Genomic DNA, 24,611 nt, shown 5'->3' on the forward strand with positions numbered 1-24,611 from the left:
CCATCCAGAAGCTTTTGTCAAAAACACATTCATGTCTTCAAAAGCCCAGTCAGTACTGGTTCACCTGTTGCCCTTGACTGACCAGCTCAACCTCCAACCGGTTGCCAGTTCAGAGAAGAGAATATCACGATGCCGAAATATCAGTAGTATTCTTAGGACAAGAATTAACATGATTATCTTTCTGGGCCTGTTCCCATAAACAAATATCAGTTTGTTTGCTGTTCCCTCAGTTTCAAAGCAAGCAACTGCTCAAAGTTTAATTCTCAACTTCAGCTCACATTTCCAAAAAGAAAAGTGAAAGGAATAAAGACTGAAAGTCTCAACAAGGGACAATCTTGCAACCCAGAAAAAAGGAACGGACACATCACATCTTTTTTTTCAGAGATCGTAATTCATCAAAACAATTGTTGCTTTTATACAGATTTATGACTCTTTTCAAAACCATTTGGCACAAAGTCATCCATATGAGACAGTGAGGCTCTTTGTGCTGAAGGCAGTAATCCTGTACAATTCGTAATAACATAAGCATTGCTGACTGATAAACACCTGTTCCTAGGAATTAACCCTAAGTATGTGGTCACACCACAGTCTTTACATTCGTTTCACAGTCTCTAATCACTGGCATTCATAAAATTGAATTGAATTGAATCAAATTGAATTGAATTAGCTTTATTGTCACATGTACTCAACTGAGTACTGTTGATAAGTTGCCACTTACAGCGCCATCTTCAGTACAAAGCACCTAATTACAACTTCTTCAGTGACAAGATTAGTTACTGTGTAACAATGTCATACAGCGCCATCTTGGGTGCAGAGAACCTTAGTTAATACAATCATACAATCCTTAGTTACAGAATAGAGAAATGAAGAAAAACATTATACAAAATATAACCACAGCCTTCTCATTAAGGCAATGATTTCTTCATTGTCAGGAAAATTTACATGGAAACTGTGACTGTGCAATAATGATTTAAGACTAGAACTGGTTGTTAGATATACATATGTGTGGGCGGCACGGTGGCACAGTGGTTAGCACTGCTGCCTCACAGCGCCAGAGACCCGGGTTCAATTCCCGCCTCAGGCGACTGACTGTGTGGAGTTTGCACGTTCTCCCCGTGTCTGCGTGGGTTTCCTCCGGGTGCTCCGGTTTTCTCCCACAGTCCAAAGATGTGCAGGTCAGGTGAATTGGCCATGCTAAATTGCCCGTAGTGTTAGGTAAGGGGTAAACGTAGGGGTATGGGTGGGTTACGCTTTGGCGGGTCGGTGTGGACTTGTTGGGCCGAAGGGCCTGTTTCCACACTGTAGCAATCGAATGCACACAGGTTTCCTGCAATACCAAGCAAACCTAGAAATGTTGTGCAAACACGTGACTTATTAATTCATTAATAACAGGTCCTCCATAAATAAATTGTGGAAACTGAACTTAGAAAACAAAGCTAATAATTAAATGGTCAATGCGTTTGCTAACTCTGGCAGGTTGTATTATGGGTGATACCACCACGACTACTGTCTTCAGCTGCCCTTCCCAGACCTATTTGGTCAGCAACAGCTTCTCAATGCATTCTGGATGGGTCTTAAATTTCAGACCAGTTTAGCAGCACACTCTATCTCTGAATCATGCTTCAGAAAGTCTAGTTGGGTGGAAGCAACAAACTAGCAAGTAGCCAACTAAAGAATCCCCATAGTTTGGAAGCAGGCCATTTGGCCCAACAAATTCACATCAACCCTCCGAAATTCATTCCCACCTGGACCCATCCCACCACCCTATCACTGTAACCCTGTATTTCCCATGGCTAATGCACTCAACTTACACATCCTGAACACATTGGTTAATTCAGCAAGGCTAATCCACCTAACTACACATTTTTGGACTGTTGGTGGAAACCGGAGAACCAGGAGGAAACCCATACAGACACGGGGAGAATGTGCAAACCGCACACAGCCATCCGAGGATATAATTGAACCCAGGTCTCTGGCACTGAGATGCAGCTGTGCTAAACAATGAGCTACTGTGCCCCCTGTTTGGTACACAAACATGGAGAGACAGTATACAGTAAAGGATACTGTTCTAAAAGGTGTACTGGAGGAGAGAGAGAGAGAGACCTTGGGCAGGATTGGCAGCTTAATGTTCCAGGATACAAATGGTACAGGAAGGATAGAAAGGAAGACAAGAGAAGAGGGGGAGTGGCATTTTTGATAAGGGATGGCATTACAGCTATGCTGAGGGAGTATATTCCTGGAAATACATTGAGGGAAGTTATTTGAATCGAACTGAGAAATAAGAAAGGGATGATAACCTTACTGGGATTGTATTATACACCCCCTAATAGTCAGAGGGAAATTGAGAAACAAACTTTTAAGGAGATCTCAGCTATCTGTAAGAATAATAGGGTGGTTATGGTAGAGAATTTTAACTTTCCAAACATAGACTGGGACTGCCATAGTGTTAAGGTTCAGATGGAGAGGAATTTGTTAAGTGTGTACAAGACAATTTTCTGATTCAGTATGTGGATGTACCTACTAGAGAAGGTACAAAACTTGACATACTCTTGGGAAATAAGGCAGGGCAGGTGACTGAGGTGTCAGTGGGGGAGCACTTTGGGGGCAGCGACCATAATTCTATTAGATTTAAAATAGTGATGTAAAAAGATAGACAAGATCTAAAAGTTGAAGTTTGAAATTGGAGAAAGGCCAATTTTGATTGTATTAGGCAAGAATTTTTGAAAGCTGATTGGGGGCAGATGTTCGCAGGTAAAGAGATGGGTGGAAAATGGGAAGCCTTCAGAAATGAGATAACAAGAATCCAGAGAAAGTATATTCCTGTCAGAGTGAAAGGAAAGGCTGGTAGGTAGAGGGAATGCTGGATGACTAAAGAAATTGAGGGTTTGATTAAGAAAAAGAAGGAAGCATTTGTAAGGTATAGTCAGGATAGATCGAGTGAATCCTTAGAAGAGTATAAAGGAAGTAGGAGTATACTTAAAAGGGAAATCAAGTGGGCAAAAAGGGGACATGAGATAGCTTTGGCAAATAAAATTAAGGAGAATCCAAAGAGTTTTTACAAATACATTAAGGACAAAAGGGTAACTAGGGAGAGAATAGGGCCCCTCAAAGATCAGCAAGGCAGCCTTTGTGTGGAGCTGCAGAAAATGGGGGTGATACTAAATGAGTATTTTGCATCAGTATTTACTGTGGAGAAGGATATGGAAGATATAGACCGCAGGGAAATAGATGGTGACATCTTCCAAATGTCCATATTACAGAGGAGGATGTGCTGGATGTCTTGAAATGCATAAAAGTGGATAAATCCCCAGGACCTGATCAGGTGTACCCTAGAACTCTGTGGGAAGCTAGAGAAATGATTGTTGGGCCTCTTGCTGAGCTATTTATATCAACGTAGTCATGGATGAGGTGCCGGAAGGCTGGAGATTGGCTAACGTGGTGCCACTGTTTAAGACGTGTAGTAAGGACAAGTCAGGGAACTACAGACCAGTGAGCAAGACGTCGGTGGTGGGCAAGTTGTTGGAGGGAATCCTAAGGGATAGGATGTACATGTATTTGGAAAGGCAAGGACTGATTAGGGATAGTCAACATAGTTTTGTACGTGGGGAATCATGTCTCACAAACTTGATTGTTACTTCCTCAAAAAACTCAAAGAGGATTGATGAGGGCAGAGACGTAGATGTGATCTATATGGACTTCAGTAAGGTGTTCGACAAGGTTCCCCATGGGAGATTGATTAGCATGGTTAGATCTCACGGAATACAGGGAGAACTAGCCATTTGGATACAGAACTGGCTCAAAGGTAGAAGACAGAGGATGGTAGTGGAAGGTTGTTTTTCAGACTGGAGGCCTGTGAACAGTGGAGTGCCACAAGGATTGGAGTGGGTCCTCTACTTTTTGTCATTTACATGAATGATTTGGATGCGAGCATAAGAGATAGTAAGTTTGCAGATGACAGCAAAATTGAAGGTATAGTGGACATCGAAGAGAGTTACCTCTGATTACAACAGGATCTTGACCAGATGGGCTAATGGGCTGAGAAGTGGCAGATGGAGTTTAATTCAGATAAATGCGAGGTGCTGCATTTTGGGAAAGCAAATCTTCGTAGGATTTATACACTTAATGGTAGGGTCCTAGGGAGTGTTGCTGAACAAAGAGACCTTGGAGTGCAGGTTCATCGCTCCTTGAAAGTGGAGTCGCAGGTAGATAGGATAGTGGAGAATGCTTTCCTTTATTGGTCAGAGTATTGAGTACTTGAGTTGGGAGGTCATGTTGCGGCTGTACAGGACATTCGTTAGGCCACTATTGGAACACTGCGTGTAAGTCTGGTCTCCTTCCTATTGGAAAGATGTTGTGAAACTTGAAAGGGTTCAGAAATGATTTACAAGAATGTTGCCAGGGGTGGAGGATTTGAGCTATAGGGAGAGGCTAAACAGGTTGGGGCTGTTTTCCCTGGAGCATCGGAGGCTGAAGGGTGACCTTATGGAGGTTTACAAAATTATGAGGGGCATGGATAGGGTAAATAGGCAAAGTCTTTTCCCTGGGGTCAGGGAGTCCAGAACTAGAGGGTATAGGTTTAGGGTGAGAGGGGAAAGATATAAAAGAGACCTACAGGGCAAATTTTCACACAGAGAGTGGTATGTGTATGGAATGAGGTGCCAGAGGAAGTGGTGGAGACTGGTACAATTGCAACATTTAAGAGGCATTTGGATGGATATATGAAAAGGAAGGGTTTGGAGGGATATGGGCCGGGTGCTGGCAGGTGGGACTAGATTGGGTTGGGATGTCTAGTCGGCATGGACAAGTTGGACCGAAGGGTCTGTTTCCATGCTGTACATCTCTACAACTCTATATGTACATATGTCATTGAAGGTGAAAGGATATGTTGAGAGAACTCTGAATAAAGCAAACAGTATTCTAGGTTTAAAAACAGAGAGCAGAGAGGTTATGAAACTTATCTAAGGCACTAGTTAGACCTCAGCTGGAGTATTGTGCACGGTTCTTAATGTAACACTTTAGGAAGGGTGTATTGGACAGAGTGCAGAAGAGATTTATAAGAATGGTTCCAGGAATAAGACACTTCAGCTATGAGGAAAAATTGAAGAAGTGAGATTGTTTCCTCAGAGAGGAGAGGCTTTTCAAAATCATGAGGGGTCTTGACAAAGTCAATAAGGAGTAACTGCTCCCACTCATAAATGGATGAAACGGCTTTGCAAAATAAGCAAATCCCCGACAAGACAAAGCTTTTTCACACAGTGAAATTATTAGGGTCTGAAATGCACTGCCTGGAAGTGTGGTAGAGGCAGCTTCAACTGATGTTTTCAAGAGAGCATTGAATAATTATTTAAGTGGAAATAGTGTGCAGTATTATAAGAAAAACACAGGAGATTAGCACAGAGTTAAAATGCTCAGAAAGCCAGTACAGATATGATGGGCTGAATGGTCTCCTTTTGCATGATAACAATTGTGTAAATTTATGATTTCCTCCCTGCAGTTGCGATTTGTACACGAACTGAAATGGAGGACTTTCTTCGAGAAGCGGTCTGCATGAAGGAATTTGACCATCCCAACGTTATGCGATTACTTGGTAGGGAGACCTAGAAATTTTTTGCTTTAAAAATAATGTTTTTCAACAAAATATCGGTGAATGAATTATCTGCACCGAGTTATTAATGGATATGATGTAATTTAGATCTGGCTCCAGGGTGACCAAGGATAGGAACTCAATGTTCGTGTTATTCAATTTTCAGGAAAGAGAGATGGAAAGGAAAGGGAGGTGGGGTAAGGAGGAGATTAAGACAACACTGGCCTGGATGATGTAGAATCGGTGTGGGTAGAGCTGCGGAACATGAAAACGAAAAGGCATTAGTGGAAGTTGTGTACAAACTACAAAACAGCAGTTGTGATGTTGGGGACTGTATCAAACAGGAAGTTAGAGATGCATGCAGTAAGAATACAGTAGTTATTATGGGTGACTTCAATCAACATATTGATTGGACTAACCAAACTGGTACCAATGCAATGGAGAAGATTTCCTGGAGTGTATAAGGGACAGTTTCCTCAACCAATATGTCAAGGAACCAGTTAAAGAGCAAGCCATCCTTGACTTGGCTTTCTGTAATGAGAGAGGATTAATTAGCAACATTGTGGTGCGAGATACTTTGGGGAAGAGTGACCATAATATGGTAGAATTCTTCACTAAAATGGAAAGTGACACAATTAATTCTGACACTAGGATCCTGAATGTAAAGAAAGCTAACTTTGACAGTATAAGGTATGCATTGGCTGGGATAAGCTGACAAAGGATACTTAAGGGGTTAACAGTGGATAGGGAATGACAGCCATTTAAAGAATACATGGATGAACTTCAACAACTGTACACCCCTATCTGGTGTAAGAGTAAAGCAGGGAAGGTGGCTCAACCATGGCTAATGAGGGAAATCAGGGACAGTGTTAAAGCCAAAGAGGAGGCGTATAAATTTGCCAGGAAAAGCAACAAACCTGAGGATTAGGATAAATTTTAAATTTAGCACAGGAGGATAAAGGGTTTAATTTGGAAAGGGAAAATAGAATATAAAAGTGAGCTCACAGAAAATGTAAAAATTGAGTACAAAGCTTCTATAGATATGTGAAGAGAGAAAGACCGGTGAAAACAAATGTAGTTTGTTCCTTGCAGTTAGAATCAGGTGAATTCATAATGGGAAGCAAAGAGATGGCAGAACAAATACTTTGGATCTGTCTTCACTAAGGAGGACACAAATAACCCTCAGGAGATGCTCGGGGACAGAGGGTCAAGCATTAAAGGGGAACTGAAGGAAATCCTTATTAGTCAGGAAATGGTATTGGGGAAATTAATGGGATTAAAACACAATGAGTTCCCAGGCGTGATGCTCTGTATCCCAATATAATTAAGGAAGTGGCCCTTAAAATAATGGATGCATTGGTGATCATGTTCCAGCATTCTGTAGACTCTGGAAGAGTTCCAATGGACTAGACAGTAACTCCAATCTTTAAAAAAGGAGGGAGAGAAAATGAGGAATTATCAGCTGGTTAGCCTGACATAGATGTTGGGGAAAATGCTGGAGTCAATCATTAGGGATGTAATAACTGAGCACTTGGAAAGTGGTGACAGAATCAGCCCTAGTCAGCATGGATTCACTAAAGAGAAATCATGCTTGGTAAATCTGCTGTAATTCTTTGAAGATATGACCAGTAGCGTGGACAAGGGTGAATCAGTAGATGTTGTGTATCTGGACTTTTAAAAGCCTTTTGACAAGATTCCACACAAGAAATTAGTACAGAAAATTAAAGCTCATGTTATCAGAGATAATGTATTGACATGGATAGAAAACTGGATGGCAGACAGGAAGTGGAGAGTTGGAATAAATACATTCTTTCTAGAATTTCAGTGGGGTGCTGTATGGTTCAGTGCTGGGACCCCAGCTGTTTACAATATACATTAATGATTTGGATGAAGGAATTGAATGTTTATCTCCAAATGTGCAGATGACACTAAACTGGATGGCAGTGTATAGAACATAGAAGAATACAGCGCAATACAGGCCCTTCAGCCCTCGATGTTGCGCCGATCCAAGCCCACCTAACCTACACTAGCCCACTATCCTCCATATGCCTATCCAATGCCCGCTTAAATGCCCATAATGAGGGAGAGTCCACCACTGCTACTGGCAGGCATTCCATGAAATCACGACTCGCTGAGTAAAGAACCTACCCCTAACATCTGTCCTATACCTACCCCCCCTTAATTTAAAGCTATGCCCCCTTGTAATAGCTGACTCCATACGTGGAAAAAGATTCTCACTGTCGACCCTATCTAAACCCCTAATCATCTTGTACACCTCTATCAAGTCACCCCTAAACCTTCTTTTCTCCAATGAAAACAACCCCAAGTGCCTCAGCCTTTCCTCATACGATCTTTCTACCATACCAGGCAACATCCTCGTAAACCTCCTCTGCACCCGTTCCAGTGCCTCCACATCCTTCCTATAGTATGGCGACCAAAACTGCACACAATACTCCAGATGCGGCCGCACCAGAGTCTTATAAAACTGCAACATGACCTCAGTACTCCGGAACTCAATTCCTCTACCAATAAAAGCCAGTACGCCATATGCCTTCTTCACCGCACTATTTACCTGGGTGGCAACTTTGAAAGATCTGTGTACATGGACACCAAGATCCCTCTGCTCATCCACACTACCAAGTATCCGACCATTAGCCCAGTACCCCATCTTTTTGCTGTGAGGAAGTTGCTAAGAGGCTGCAGGGTGACTTGGACAGACTGGCTGAGTGGGCAAATAGTTGGCAAATGCAACATAATTTGGATAAATGTGAGGTAATCCACTTTGCTCACAAAATCAGGAAGACAGATTATTATCTGAATGGTGGCAGTTTCGGAAAAGGTGAGGTGCAACGAGACCTGGGTATCATGGTGGAAGAGTCGCTGAAGGTTAGCATGCAGGTGCAGCATGCAATGAGGAAAGCTAATGACATGCTCTCCTTCATAGTTAGAGGATGAAGTATCGGAGTAAGGATGTCTTGCTGCAGTTCTACAGGGCCTTGGTGAGGCCACACCTTGAGTATTGTATGCAGTTTTGGCCTCCTAGTCGAAAGAAGGACATTCTTGCTATTGAATGAGTCCAGTGAAGGTTCATCAGACTGATTCCCAGGATGGCAGGACTGACATATGAGGAAAGACTGAATTGACTGGGCTTGCACTCAGTGGAATTTAGAAGAACGAGGGGGAATCTCATACAAACATAAAATTCTGAAGGGACTGGACATGCTAGATGTGGGAAGAATATTTCTGATGTTGGGCAAGTCCAAAACTAGGGGTCACAGTCTAAGAATAAGGGGTAAGCCATTCAAGACTGAGATGAGGAAGACTGTCTTCACTCAGAGAGATGTAAACCTGTGGACTTCCCTCCCACAGGAAGCAGTTGGGGCCAGTTCATTAGGTATATTCAAGAGGGAGCTGGATGTGAAACTTGTGGCTAAAGGTATCAAGGGGTAAGGGGGAGGCGCAAGTGGGATACTGAGATTGCAGGGTCAGCCATGAGCGTATTGAATGCTGTGCAGGCTCGAAGGGCTGAATGGCCTACTCCTAAACCTACTTTCTATGTAAATATTTAATTTATGATTGCCAGGGAGTAGTCCCATACATAATGTGAATCCTGATGCATTTTGACAGGATTGCATTCTGTAAATGAGGCTGTGTATTATGATGAAAATATTACACCAAAGGACTCAAAATTGTATTTAATTTTGCCTCGACAAGCTTGCACCATGCTGTTCATCTGGAGCAATGCTTAGAAAGCTTGTGATTTCAAATAAACCTGTTGGACTCTAACCAGGTGTTATGAGATCTCTGACCTGGTGATAACAGGTGACTGTTTGGTGATGCTAGACTAACTTGGCTGTGTTTTATACATCTCAACATAGTGCAACAGGATATTATACATCACCTGTGAGGATGTAGAGATTTCAATTTAACATGTTATGAGGGGTGACCTTGTACAGGTTTATAAAATCATGAGGGGCATGGATAGGATAAATAGACAAGGTCTTTTCTCTGGTATGGGAGACTCCAGAACTAGAGGGAATAGATTTTGGGTGAGAAGGGAAAGATATGAAAGAGACCCAAGGGCCAACTTTCTCACGCAGAGGGTGGTGCATGTGCGGAAGGGACTGCCAAGGAAGTCATGGAGGCTGGAACAATTGCAATATTTAAAAGGCACCTGGATGGGTATATGAATAGAAAGGGTTTGGAGGGATATGGGCTAGATGCTGGCAGGTGGGACTAGATTGGGGTTGGGGTATCTGGTCGGCATGGACGAGTTGAATCGAAGGGCCTGTTTCCGTGCTGTACATCTCTATAACTATGTTATCTGTGAGAAAGCACGTACTGACAACGCAGCAATCCCTTAGGGCTGTCAGACTAGATCATGTGGTCTTGTTTCTGCAGTAGAACCTCAGATACGGTGAGAGTGATACTTCCCTAAGCTCACTGAATTGACTAGTACAGCCAGAATACTGTCCAGAAAGGGAGTTTTGACACAGGTCACATGGTTTCAGGTAGGGTATCCAGGAAGGAGTTGCTCAGTATTAGACTTGAAATGGGCAATGGGTCGTTAAAACAAATTGGCAGTGTTCAGCCTAGCAGTCAAGCAACTTCTTCAGTGCATTTGGCTCACAGTGCATCAAGTTGTAAAGCAATTCAGATGTAGGAATGTGTGGGTTTTGCAGAGGACACACCATGCATAGTTACCTAAAGAAGTTAGGGAAAACATCAAATTTGAGGAAAACGAATGAACAAAGACCATGTCATCGTTTAAAAAATGTCATCATACCATGCTCTGTAATTTACTAAAGTAGCCACAGAGTTAATTTTTTACTGGTATAGAACTGTGGAATCCTGTATCCCTAGTAAATAGACAAAAGAATTTAACAAGCCCACAAATAGCTAGTCAAATCCACAGAGCTGGCAAACACTATCGTTTGGTGCTGGGTGGAATTGTTTGTGAAGAGGATCGTTCCTTTAATGACCAGATGAACTGAATTTGAATTGAGGTTGTGTTGAGCTTCAGGAAAATGGGATGTGCCATCAAGGATGACAGGGGAAAGTTATAAAAGGGACCTCAGGGGTAACTTTTTCTCGCAAAAGTTGGTCGTGTATGGAATGAGCTGCCAGAGGATGTGGTGGAGGCTGGTACATTTACAACATTTAAAAGGCATCTGGATGGATATATGAATAGGGAGGGTTTAGAAGGATATAGGCCAAATGTTGGCAGATGGAACTAGATTAATTTGGAATATCTGGTCGGCATGGACAAGTTGGATGGAGGGCCTGTTTCCATGTTGTACATCTCTGTGACTCTCTGAATAGTGAAATTTCTAAATGTATATCTCTTGTGATTTTCCCAGGAGACGATGAATGGGAGAGGCTATTCACAGGTAAAGGGACAACTGGAAAGTGGGAGGTCTTCAAAAAAGACATAATGAGAGCCCAGTATACTTCAATTAGTGCGAAGGGCAAGACTGGTAGGAGTAGGGAATATTGGATGACTAAAGAAATTGAGGCTTCGGTCAAGAGAAAGGAGGAGGCATATGGCAAGTACTGGCAGCTGGAATTGAGTGAATCCCTCGAGGAATATAAAAGCAGTCAGAGTATACTTGAGAAGGAAGTCAGGAGGGTAACAAGGGGACATGAGATAACTTTGACAATTCGGGTTAAGGAGAATCTGCAAATACATTAAGGACAAAAGAGTAACTCAGGAGAGAATAGGGCTCCTTAAAGATCAATAAGGTGGTCTATGTATGTAACTGCAGGAAATGGGTGAGATACTAAACGAGTATTTTGCGTAATTATTTACTGTGGAAAAGGATATGGAAACTAGACAACTTGAAGAAATAAATACTGATATCTTGAAAAGTGTCTATTTTTCAGGGGAGGTGATGTTTGACATCTTAAAATGCATAAAGGTGGATAAACCTATGGGAGCTGATTAGGTGTAATCCAGAACTGTATGGGAAGCTAGGAAAATGATTGCCAGCCTCTGACTGAGATATTTGTATCAATAGCCACAGGTGAGGTGCTGAAAGACTGGCATGTGGAAAATGTTATTATTTAAGAAAGTTGGTAAGGAAACGCCAGGGAACTATAGACCTATAAACCTGATGTCTGTGGTGGGTAAGCTGTTGGAGAGGATTCTGAGGGACAGGATCTATAAGTATTTGGAAAAGCACACACTGTGGCTCAGTGGTTAGCACTGCTGCCTTACAGTATCAGGGTCCTGGGTTTGATTCCAGCCTCGAGCAACTATCAGTGTGGAGTTTGAACATTCTCCCCGTATCTACGTGGGAGTCCTCCGGGTGCTGCGGTTTCCTCCCACAGTCCAAAGATGTGCAGGTTAGGTGAATTGGCCATGCTAAGTTGCCCATAGTGTTGAAGGATATGTAGACTAGGTGCATTAGTCAGGGGGATCGCAGGGTAGGGGAATAGGTCTGGGTGGGATACTCTTCGGAGGGTTGATGTAGACTGGTTGTTCCAAATAGCCTGTTTCCACACTGGAGGGATTCTATGATTAGGGAAAGTAAACTTGGCTTTATGCATGCACATTCAATGGTATTACCATCACTGAATCCCACACTATCAACATCTAGGGATTATCATTGAACAGAAAAAACTCAATTGGACTCACCACATAAACACAGTAGCTGCAAGAGCAGGTCAGTCACTAGGAATAGTGCGGTGAGGAAGGCATATGGCGTACTGGCTTTTATTGGTAGAGGAATTGAGTTCCGGAGTCCTGAGGTCATGATGCAGTTGTATAAGACTCTGGTGCGGCTGCATCTGGAATATTGTGTGCAGTTTTGGTCGCCATACTATAGGAAGGATGTGGAGGCACTGGAACAGGTGCAGAGGAGGTTTACCAGGATGTTGCCTGGTATGGAAGGAAGATCGTATGAGGAAAGACTGAGGCACTTGGGGCTGTTTTCATTAGAGAAAAGAAGGTTTAGGGGTGACTTGATTGAGGTGTACAAGATGATTAGGGGGTTAGATAGGGTTGACAGCGTGAACCTTTTCCCGCGTATGGAGTCGGGTATTACAAGGGGGCATAGCTTTAAATTAAGGGGGGGTAGATATAGGACTGAAGTTAGGGGTCGGTTCTTCACTCAGCGAGTCGTGAGTTCATGGAATGCCCTGCCAGTAGCAGTGGTGGACTCTCCCTCTTTATGGGCATTTAAGCGGGCATTGGATAGGTATATGGAGGATAGTGGGTTAGTATAGGTTAGATGGGCTTGGATCGGCGCAACATCGAGGGCCAAAGGGCCTGTACTGCGCTGTATTCTTCTATGTTCTATGTTCTATGAATGTTCTGGCAAGTAACTCACCTCCTGACTACTCAAAACCTGCCCACCATTTACAAGGCACAAGTCAGGAGTGTGATGTAATATTCTCCACTTGCTTGGATGGGGCAGCTCCAACAACACTCAAGAAGCTTGACACCATCTGGGACAAAGCAGCCTGCTTGATTGGCACTACATCCAAAGCATCCACTCCCTCCACCAACAATGCTCAGTAGCAGCAGTGTGTACTATCTATAAGATGCATTGCAGAAATTCACCAAAGATTACCACACAGTACCTTCCAAACCCATGACCAATTCAATCTAGAAGGTCAAGGTCAGTAGATATATGGGAACACCACCACCTTCAAGTTCCCCTCCAAGCCACTCAACATTCTGACTTGGAAGTGTACCGTAGTTCCTTCACTGTTGCTGGGTCAAAACCTTGGAATTTCCTCCCTAATGGCATTGTGGTGGACTGCAGTGGTTTAAGATGGCAGCTCACCACCATCTTCCCAAGTGTAACTAGGACTGGGCAATAAATGCTGGCCAGCCAGCAATGCCTACATCCCACAAATTTTTTTTTAAAAAACTCGTGACTCACTAATTTGATTTAGTTTTTCAATGAAGTGACAAAGAAGACTGATGAAGGCACAGCGATGGCCATTGTCTTTTATGAACTGCAGCAAAGTTCCACACGGTAGATTGGTTAGCAAGGTTAGATCACATTTGAATACGGACAGCTAGCCATTTGGATTCAAAATTGACTTGAAGGTAGAGACAGAGCGTGATGGTGGAGGATTGTTTTTTGGGCTGGAGGCCTGTGACCAGCAGTGTACCACAAGGTTCGGTTGAGTCCACTGCTTTTTGTCACCTATATGAATGATTTGAATGTGAATATAGGGCAAGTGGTTAGTCATTTTACAGATGACATCAAGATTGGAGGTGTAGTGGACACTGATGAAGGTTACCTCGACTACAATGGGTCTTTGATCAGATAGGTTGATGAGCCAAGGAGTGGCAGATAGAGTTTAATTTAGATAACTGTGAGGTGCTACATTTTGGAAAGGTAAATCAGGGCAAGACTTATACACTTAATGGTAGGATCCTGGGGAGTGTTGCCAAACAAAGAGACCTTGCGGTGCAGGTTCATAGTTCCTTGAAGGTGGAGTCACAGGTATATAGGGTAGTGAAGAAAGTGTTTGGTACACTTGCCTTTATCAGTTAGTACGTTGAGTGTCGAAGTTGGGACGTTATGCTGCGGCCAAACAGGACATTGGTTACAGCACTTTTGGAATTATAGTCTCCCTGTTCTGGCAAAGATGTTAAATTTGGGAAGGTTCAGAAAAGGTTTACAAAGATGTTACCAGAATTAGAGGGTTTGAGCTCTGGGGAGAGGCTGAATACACAGCGGCTATTTTCCCTAGAGCGTTGGAGGCTGAGGGGTGACCTTATAGAGGTTTACAAAATCATGAAGGGCATGGAAAGGGTAAATAGAGAAGGTATTTTCCCTGGGGTGGGAGAGGCCAGAACTAGAAGGCATAGGTTTCAGGTGACAGGGAAAGAATTAAAAGGGACTGGGGCAACTTTTTCACGCAGATGGTGATCTGTGTATGGAATGGGTTGCCAGAGGATCTGGTGGAGGCTGATATAATTACAGCATTTAAAAGGCATCTTCATGGGTACATGAATAGGAAGGGTTTAGATGGAAATGGGCCAAATGCTGGCAAATGGGACTAGATTAATTTGGGATATCCGGTTAGCATGGGCGAGTTGGACTGAAGGGTCTGTATCCAACCTGTACACATCGGACTCTACAATTAAAAGTAACTATTTATTAAAAAAAAAAATTAAGCTTCAAAGTAGAAAAGCACTGAACTCTGATGGCATACATTTTATGACAATGAGGGATATGTTTTGAAAGAAGAGACATCTTACACTTGATATGTTAACTTTGCTTCTTTCTCCACAATACTGCTGAATTTCTCCAGCACACATTTTTTGGTGTTAGCAAACACTGCCTTTTTTAAAAAAAAGTGATTAATTCATTCACTCACCCGATGTGGGCATCAGTGTCTAGACCACCATTAATTGCCCATCCTAGTTGCTTTGAGAAGGTGATGGTGAGCTGCTTTCTTGAACCATCACAGTCCATTTGGTGCAGGTAGCCGCACAATACTAATAGGGTTTGAGTTCCAGGATTTTCACCCAGTGACAATGAAGGAGCATCTGGCTTTAATATTTCCAGTCTGCTGTCATTTAATTTATCATATGGTTTTTCTTCTTTCTCCAAATACAGGGGTCTGCCTACAGAATCATGAGAATGAAGGCTTTCCATCACCAGTGGTCATCCTTCCATTCATGAAACATGGGGATCTCCACAGCTTCCTCCTGTACTCTCGACTGGGAGAGAGCCCTGTGGTAAGTTCATGCCACAATCTTAGGGATCTGTAAGGCATCCAATCTTGGTAAATGATCATTGGTGCTGGTGGGTTTGATGAGAGAGCACTCAGTCCCTCCTGCTCAATTGATAGGGGTGAACAAATCTTCAAAATTCAAACAGAGATACAGTTAAGGTTGAGTTCATTGATGTTTGATATGTTGGATATTCAATGACAAGGGTCTGGCAAAGGGGCGTTATGAAGTGAATCATGTGATGGCATGAACCATGGTGTCAAGAAAGCAGCTCACCACTCATAATTAGGGACAGACAATAAATGTTGGCCCAGGCAGTGATACTCTTATCCTGTTATGGACCGGACCAGACCAGACTCCCTAAAAATATATGAAGAAGATAGTCTTGACTCTAAATTTTTCTTATTTTAAATGTAACTGTAAGGTGTTATGTTCTGGATGCAATACAATTGGTCAAACTGTTGAAGCAAGACATCTTTTATTCATACGCTATAATTAAAATACAGAAATAATAAAAATAAAGAAAAGAATTGGCTTAACTGTAACTATCAAAATACTTAATAATATATATATTAATTACAACTAATTAACTGTTCTAATACAGTAACATCCCATAAGCACTCCTTTGGTAAATGCAAATTCAGTAAAATAGATTGTCTGACATGCGATTCTAGCAATAGAAAGAGAATCCTAGATTTTAGCTGTAACAGAAAGAGGAATGAGAGCTTTCACATCCAGCCTCAAGATCTCAGCTCCTGCAAAAATCTCAAACTAAAACTCCTGGTTCTGTGGGAGCTTGATCTCACCCATTCAGGCTGCTTCTTTGTTCCAACTTTTTTTAAAAACCCAAGGCCTCACAAGCTGTTTACTTTAAATGGCTTTGAGTGGACTGCTCAGTACCTCTGTCTCAACCTTTCTTTACTAAAAAAAAGGCAAAATACATCTCTTAAAGCCTCTCTCAATAAATTTATGAGTTTCCCTTTCAACTTCCAGCATTCCGAATGAATGTGTCTCTTGTTACAATTGGAACACCTTGGCTTCTGATTTTCACCTACCCCACAGTACTTTGCTTTCTGATTTGTGGAGGAAACCTCAGGGGCATTCTCAGCTATCTAGTCTTAGTCTTGGCTACTTGCCTTTCTTCCACTTCGTACCTTTTTTGAATTTATGAGGGTAATGGAATAAAATTTAGTTTTATGGATTATTGCTATTATTGCTACTGGTCCACATCACGGGTTCTTTATTACAGAAATTAGTGAATTTTTAAATTCCTCGAAGAACTTTTCATAAATGATTTCACCTTCATTACTTTCATCCACCCGTCAAAATTACTTCGCTTAACCCTTTTGAATTCAATGTAAGTTTGTCCTGGCTGCTTCCTTCAATTGAGATATATGCATCAAGCACTAACTCTGATGCAGCCAACATAGTTTCGGCACTGTAGGAGCATAACCCCTGAACAGGGACAAAGACTCAGGAGGGAGGCAGGATTCAGGCACATGGCAGACTTCACTCCTATTCAAGCAATAATCTGGTAATGTAGGGAGAGGGCCAAATTTCTTCCCCAAATTTGGTCTTGACATGAGAACCTAGTCATTCTCTTAATCTTCAGCTCAGATCAGAAGCGAAATCAATGACGTTCTAGTTTTTACAGTGAAATACAGCATTTATGTTACAATAATCACATGCAATGTGTTGACTGTGTCCTTCCCCTTATTCTATACATGCAATCCTATGATACAAGTAATCAATATTGGGCATTCCTATGGGCAGGCCCAGGTTCCCATGATCTCATGGTGTTTAGCAGACATTGTAATCACCAGTCTTGGACTGTTTCTATGTATTCTATTAATTTACATTCCAAGATCACTCCTTCGTACTTGTCACAGACTTGCTTTTCTCTAAGGACTGCTTGAATTCTGTTGACCCTTGTATTGCTTTGCTATCTCTTTCAAATTCTGTTACTCCTCTCATATTTTCCATTGTCCCAGTTATAAGTATAAAAAATAAAAAAGACTGTTGGTTCTAACTAACTGCTATAAGATTCGGTGTTAATTCTTGTTATAAAGTTAGTTGTATGTAAAGTTTGACAGCTACTCCTGTTTTAAGCACTCTTTAACTAAAAAGTTGCGAACAAGTCATTGCATACAAGGTGTGCCAAGCATGTTTTTAGAGATAACGAAAGTGTTTCTCAAGTCTAGTTAAATTTCACATCTATGTTTGTATGTTTTCCCCTAACTCTTCTATTATACTCTGATTATAAATGTGTATCTATAATTACGTTGAAATTTATCTCTGTGATTACCTGAAAAATCTTTAACTAGAACCTATTTCTTAATATTGTGAATAGATTCAATGCAACAACTGATTACTACAAAATAATTTTAGCTGTTTTCACAGCTACACAATAATTGAGACTGACTATGTCATGGACTGAAGTTTACACCCCTTATAGTAATTGGTGCTGTTCACTTAATTTATGAGACAAGATTCTTTCATTAGTGAGGTTGGAATCAATCACATGTCGTAGTGTAATAAACTCATGTCGATCCTTAGACATCTTCTTATTGAACTGTTGTTGATGTCTGTTTGTGTAGGGGCTCCCATTCACCCTGGAATAGCCCTGTTCAAAGGTACCATGATGTTTCACTTAATGCTGGAGCAGGCTATTTAATTGTCTATGCCTTATCAGCCATTTTATGTCTTTCAAATGTGGGCAGCCCTTACAGTCACTAATGCTGGAAAATTTCCTCTGCCTCAAATTTCCTGAACTTTACCTGTCAATCTACACTGCCCATTCACCTTTTGCCCAGTTAAGTTGTCGAGCCATTTCCTCAAATGACATGTTTCCATATCGCTGTCCTCAAATTTTGGTTGGGACTGTGCAAATTTAAATATTTCTTTGAACATTGAGTTACATGGCTCAGATTATCCCCACCAAACTCAGCATCTTGATGTCTAATCTTTCAATTGTGCTACTTTTAGTAACTATTCATGTTCTCTCTCATCTTTCCCTTTGCAATTTGCATTATAATTTTCTCATTTCCATTTTGGGCTTTATATTTCCATTTCTTGCTTTCTTAATCCTAACTCTCTTTCCTTATCTTTTTCTGCCATCTCTGGTTCCTTCACTGTCTCCTCATGCTCCAGCCACTTCAATGGTAACCGATCCTGACATTTCACTACTTGAAGTGCTTGACCATTATTGTACTTCCTTTAAGTCCGAGAGTTGTGCCAGTGCTTCAATTATCTCTAACGTTTTAACTCTGTCAGGCAATGCTATCCACCAGTTTGTCAACCAAATAATCAATGTTGGTTTTGCTGTTTCCAGTGCCTTAGGCCCCAGGGCCCAATAGTAACAACCCCAGGTTATTGAGAGAGGCAAGAGAGCAGATTGCTGAGGCCTTGACCTAGATCTTTGTATGCTCAGTAGCTACTGGTGAGTTCCTGGAGGACTGGCGCATAGCTAACATTATTCCTCTGTTCAAGAAGGGGAAATAGGGATAATCTAGGAAACTATAGATGGGTGGTTTTCACACTGGTGGTTGGGAAACTATTGGCGAGATTTTTAGGATAAAATTTATGTGCGCTTGGAAAAGCAGAGCCAAGTTGGAACAGTCGGCATGGCTTTGTGCAGGGCAGGTTATTAACTTATTAACTTGACTGAATTTTTCAAGGAGGTGGCAAAAGTGATCAATGAAGGTAGAGCAGTGGATGTTGTCTACATGGATCTTAGGAGCAGCGTTCTGAAAGTTTGTGATTTCAAATAAACCTACTGGACTGTAACCTGGTGTCATGTGACTTCTGACCTTGTCCACCCCAGTCCAACAACAGCAACTCCACATCATGGCTACAGGTGCGATTCCACTCTCAGGCAACTGTCTATGTGGAGTTTGCACATTCTACCGATGTCTCTGTAGGTTTCCTCCAGATGCTCCGGTTTCCTCCCATGGTCCAAAGATGCGCAGGCTAGGTGGATTACCCAGGGGAAATGCAGGGTTATAAGGTTTGCCGTCTTTAGCGGCAAGAACGTTATTGTATTGTGGGCATGACTTAGTGCCAAAACTTTTGAAAAGAGTCAATTAACAAATCTGTACAGCAGTTTAAGGAACATAATATATATCGAGAGGATAAACAATGATGTGTCCATCCTCTATCCCTGTATTTAACTTGTTTCCTCACATGATTAATGTCCATATGCTCTGAGCTTGTTGATATTTAACAGTTCAGATTTCCACTGAGCAGCAAAGTGAGAACTAATAGGGCCATCTAAAGTTAGACCTTGAGTCACTGCTCACATCCCTGGTATTTCCAAAGATTTGGGTGATAAAATCCAGCTGGTTAGAGACTGAAATTTTCTCCCTTTGAATGGGAGTGGCAGGTTAAAGGAGAAGGGTTCCAATAGAATTCAAAGTTTGTGAGAAGATTTGTAGCTCAGGTGCTCATTGTTGTTGTTCTGTTTGCCATGCTGGGAATTTGTGTTGCAGACGTTTCATCCCCTGTCTAGGTGACATCCTCAGTGCTTGGGAGCCTCCTGTGAAGCGCTTCTGTGATGTTTCCTCCGGCATTTATAGTGGTTTGAATCTGCCGCTTCCGGTTGTCAGTTCCAGCTGTCCGTTGCAGTGGTCGGTATATTGGGTCCAGGTCGATGTGCTTATTGATTGAATCTGTGGATGAGTGCCATGCCTCTAGGAATTCCCTGGCTGTTCTCTGTTTGGCTTGTCCTATAATAGTAGTGTTGTCCCAGTTGAATTCATGTTGCTTGTCATCTGCGTGTGTGGCTACTAAGGATAGCTGGTTGTGTCGTTTCATGGCTAGTTGGTGTTCATGGATGCGGATCGTTAGCTGTCTTCCTGTTTGTCCTATGTAGTGTTTTGTGCAGTCCTTGCATGGGATTTTGTACACTACATTGGTTTTGCTCATGCTGGGTATCGGGCCCTTCGTTCTGGTGAGTTGTTGTCTGATAGTGGCTGTTGGTTTGTCTGCTGTTTTGAGTCCTAGTGGTCGCAGTAGAATTGGAAATTTGGACATCTCAGTCATTAGAAGAGAACTGTCAGGACAGTTCTGTGGAGAAATTCCTTCCCCCAGAGAGTGGTGAGCCTGTGGAATTCTCTGCTTTACTGGGTGATTGAGGGAAAATCATTGAATTTTCTCAAATAGGAGTTAATTTATGGCTTAAGGCATCAAAGGGGATGGGAGATGGTGGGAACTGAGTGCTGAGTCAGGTGATCAAAGAAGGCCAGAAGGATTGAATGGCCCACAGTTGCTCCTATTTTCTATGATACTGTACACTAAATGAGGAACGGGATGCCTGCTTACCCTCTCAGTTGTTGCAGTCATTCTTTCTGTAACCTTCCCCTCCCATTTTGTGCTGTACTCTCCTCCACCGCTTCCATTAACCTGTCCACTCTTGCACATTCTGCACACACTCCCTTTTGCTTTACCCCACATATGCTCACACTTACACTCTCTCACTCTCATGCGCTATCACACACATACATTCTTTCACACACACTCTCCCCTTGCTTGTGACACTCAGTACAGTGCAATAGACTACTGCCCTTTTGATTCTTTGCTGTAATACCCAGTCAGCATTAGTGTGCCTGGATGATACGCAAACGATGGGTCATAATGTTCCAGCCCTCCCACCTCAACTTTCTAATCAGAGTGAGATCCACTATGTTGAGGAAAGATTTGAAACATCAGATTTTCCCTCTCCTAATCTTGGGACCCCACGGTCCAAGTTACCCAATCCTCCCTGAGTATTCTGGCTAACTCAGCAATGATATGATTTGAAGTTGCCGGTGTTGGACTGGGGTGTACAAAGTTAAAAATCACACAACACCAGGTTATAGTCCAACAGGTTTAATTGGAAGCACACTAGCTTTCGTAGCAATGCTCCTTCATCAGGTGGTAGTGGAGGGCTCAATCCTAACACACAGAATTTATAGCAAAAATTTACAGTGTGATGTAACTGAAATTATACATTGAAAAATTGATTGTCTGTTAAGCCTTTCATCTGTTAGAATACAGTGATAGTTTCACTTCTTTCAACAGATGAAAGGCTTAACAGACAATCAATTTTTCAATGTATAATTTCAGTTACATCACACATCTGAAAGCTAGTGTGCTTCCAATTAAACCTGTTGGACTATAATCTGGTGTTGTGTGATTTTTAACTCAGCAATGATAGGGAAGCATTTCCTATTCTGTGTTAGGTGTCTTACATAAGAAAAGTGGCAATGCTTCATTGGATGACAAATGCTTTGGTATATCAGGATACTGTCCTCTATACATGACTTTGGCTCTTTCACCATCTCATATTTCTGTGCAATGTTGATTCTCTCTTCTAGTACCTCCCGATGCAGACACTGGTAAAATTCATGACTGACATTGCTCGGGGAATGGAGTATCTCAGCAACAAGAACTTCATCCACCGGGACCTGGCTGCCCGCAACTGCATGTGAGTCTATTGGGATTTGTCACCTTTTCTGGTATCATGTATCTCACTTGACTTGTACATCAGAGCTTCTTAGGTACAAACTGTTTGATTCCAAAAGTGCCATCTCCAAACTTGCCTTTCACCCAGTGTTCATGTTTAACCTGTAAGAGTCACTGGATAGGAAAAATAGCTAATATACCTTTTTTAAACCCAGCAACATGGAAAACATAGAACAGTACGGGACAGGAACTGGCCTTTTGACCAACCAAGATTTCATTCCAAACTGTTCCCATCTGCCTGCACAGGGTCCATATCCCTCTATTCCCGGTCTGTTCATGTGCGTGTCTAAATGTTCTTAAACTTTGCTAATGTATCTGCTTCTATCACCTCCTTTGAGAACACATTCCAGGTACCTATCACCCTCTATGTGAAGAAATTTTTTTTTTTTTTACACATCTCCTTTAAACTTTTCCCCCCACTCACCTTAAACCTATGCCCCTGAGTATTTGACATTTGCACCCTGGGAAAAAGATTCCAACTATCCACCCTATCAATATTGCTCATAATTTTATATACTCCTATCAGCCTTCGGCGTACTAGCAAAAGCAATCCAAGTTTGTCCAATTTCTCCTTATATCTAATTCGCTCCAATCCACGTAACATTCAGTAAACCTCTTTTGTACCCTCTCTGAAACTTCTTCACCCTTCCTTATTGTGTGGAGAAAAGAGCTGCACACAATACTCCAAAATGTGGCTGACTGAAGTCTTATGCTGCCAACATCGATGATGTTTAAAGAAAGTAATATTCTGACATTATCTGGTCTGTCCTATGTGTACATCCAGACCCACAATGTGGTTCACTCTTAAATGCCCTCTGAAATGGCTGAACAAGCCTCTCTGTTACATCAAAATGTAAAGGGAAATTCAATTGGCAAGAAATCGATAAAACACTTAGCATTGGCTGAGGCACTAGAATTGACAAGGGCACAAACAGTCCACTTTGACCCTGCAAAGGTCTCCTTACAGCTTGTGTCATAATTATAACAAAAAGATGGGGTACTGGGCTAATGGTTGGATACTTGGTAGTGTGGATGAGCAGAGGGATCTTGGTGTCCATGTACACAGATCTTTGAAAGTTGCCACCCAGGTAAATAGTGCGGTGAAGAAGGCATATGGCGTACTGGCTTTTATTGGTAGAGGAATTGAGTTCTGGAGTCCTGAGATCATGTTGCAGTTGTATAAGACTCTGGTGCGGCCGCACCTGGAGTATTGTGTGCAGTTTTGGTCGCCATAGTATAGGAAGCATGTGGAGGCACTGGAACGGGTGCAGAGGAGGTTTACCAGGATGTTGCCTGGTATGGTAGGACGATCGTATGAGGAAAGGCTGAGGCAATTGGGGTTGTTTTCATTGGAGAAAAGAAGGTTTAGGGGTGACTTGATAGAGGTGTACAAGATGATTAGGGGTTTAGATAGGGTTGACCGTGAGAACCTTTTTCCACGTATGGAGTCAGCTATTATGAGGGGGCATAGCTTTAAATTAAGGGGTGGTAGGTATAGGTATAGGACAGATGTTAGGGGTAGGTTCTTTACTCAGCGAGTCGTGAGTTCATGGAATGCCCTGCCAGTAGCAGTGGTGGACTCTCCCTCTTTATGGGGATTTAAGTGGGCATTGGACAGGATAGTGGGCTAGTGTAGGTTAGGTGGGCTTGGATCGGCGCAACATCAAGGGCCAAAGGGCCTGTACTGCGCTGTATTCTTCTATGTTCTATGGGAGAGATGCCCAACAGACAAGTCAAGCCACATAGTCACACTCATGAAATCATGGCGAGGGGCAAATGGGACCACAGTGCAAAGAGAAATTAAGATAATTAAAAATAATAAAATGGCAAGCCTTAGAAACTTTGTATCTTAATGCACAAAACTTTTGGAATAAGAAGGAACAGTGAAAATTGATGTAAATAGATATGATTTCATAGCCATTATGGAAACATGGTTAACAGGAGATCAAATCTGGAAACTTAACATTTCGGGATATTAAACCTTTTAGAAAGACAGGAGGGGAGAAGCTTTGTTAATGAGAGATGAAATGTGGACAGTTGAGAGAGATAATACAGATTCAGATGATGCAGACTCCATTTGGGCAGGAGTAAGTCATAGCAAAGGAAAGAAGACACTGTTAGAAGTAGGGTATACTCTCCAAACAGTAGCCACACTGTGGGAAAGGGTGTAAAATAACAATTAATAGGAGTATGTAAAAGGAATATTGCAATAATTATGGGTGGCTTTAATCTGCATGTTGATTGAGTCAATCAAGTTGCAAAGGATAGCTATGTCGATGAATTTGTAGAGTGCAATTTGTAAGGTTAGTTTCCTAGAGTAATATACCATGAAGCCAAGCAGGGAACAGTCAATCCTGGGTCTGGTAAAAGGTAATAAAGCAAGCTTAATAAATGATCTCTGAGTAGAAGATCCCTGAGGAAGTAGCGATCATAACATATTACAATTTAGTATTCAATTTGAGTGGGAGAAACTTGGGTCAGAAGTAACTGTGTTTAACTTAAGTAAAGAGAATCACAATAAAATGAGGATGGAATTATCCGAGGTGGATTGGGCAGAGAGATTAGCAGGAAAGACAATAAGCAAGCAGTAGCAGATATTTAAGGAGGTACTTCATGACTCATTAAAATATATATCTCAGTAAGAAGGAAAGACTTTAAGAGAGGGATAAATTAACTATGGCTAACCAAGGAAGTTCAGGAGCATATAAAGTTGGAAGAAAAATGACAAAAAGATCAGCAATTGCCCTGAAAACTGGGATAAATTTGGAATCCAGAAAAAGGAGAATTAAGAGGGTAATAAAGAGAGAGAAAATAAATTGGAGCCAA

The 24,611-nt window shown here is 41.9% G+C and overlaps 1 protein-coding gene across 1 annotated transcript in view; it reads left to right on the plus strand.

Moving 5' to 3' along the window:
- axl (AXL receptor tyrosine kinase) overlaps nt 1-24,611 on the plus strand; it is a 218,986-nt gene that overhangs the window by 175,567 nt on the left and 18,808 nt on the right. The window contains exons 15-17 of the mRNA XM_087984064.1: nt 5,495-5,587; nt 15,169-15,290; nt 21,638-21,747. Of these exons, the coding sequence (XP_087840190.1) occupies nt 5,495-5,587; nt 15,169-15,290; nt 21,638-21,747 (325 nt within the window). The remainder of the gene's footprint in view (nt 1-5,494; nt 5,588-15,168; nt 15,291-21,637; nt 21,748-24,611) is intronic.

This window comes from Chiloscyllium plagiosum, unplaced genomic scaffold, assembly GCF_037043375.1.
Source record: "Chiloscyllium plagiosum isolate Xiang-an unplaced genomic scaffold, Cpla_swu_hap1 HiC_scaffold_47, whole genome shotgun sequence".
Taxonomy (NCBI): Eukaryota; Metazoa; Chordata; class Chondrichthyes; order Orectolobiformes; family Hemiscylliidae; genus Chiloscyllium; species Chiloscyllium plagiosum.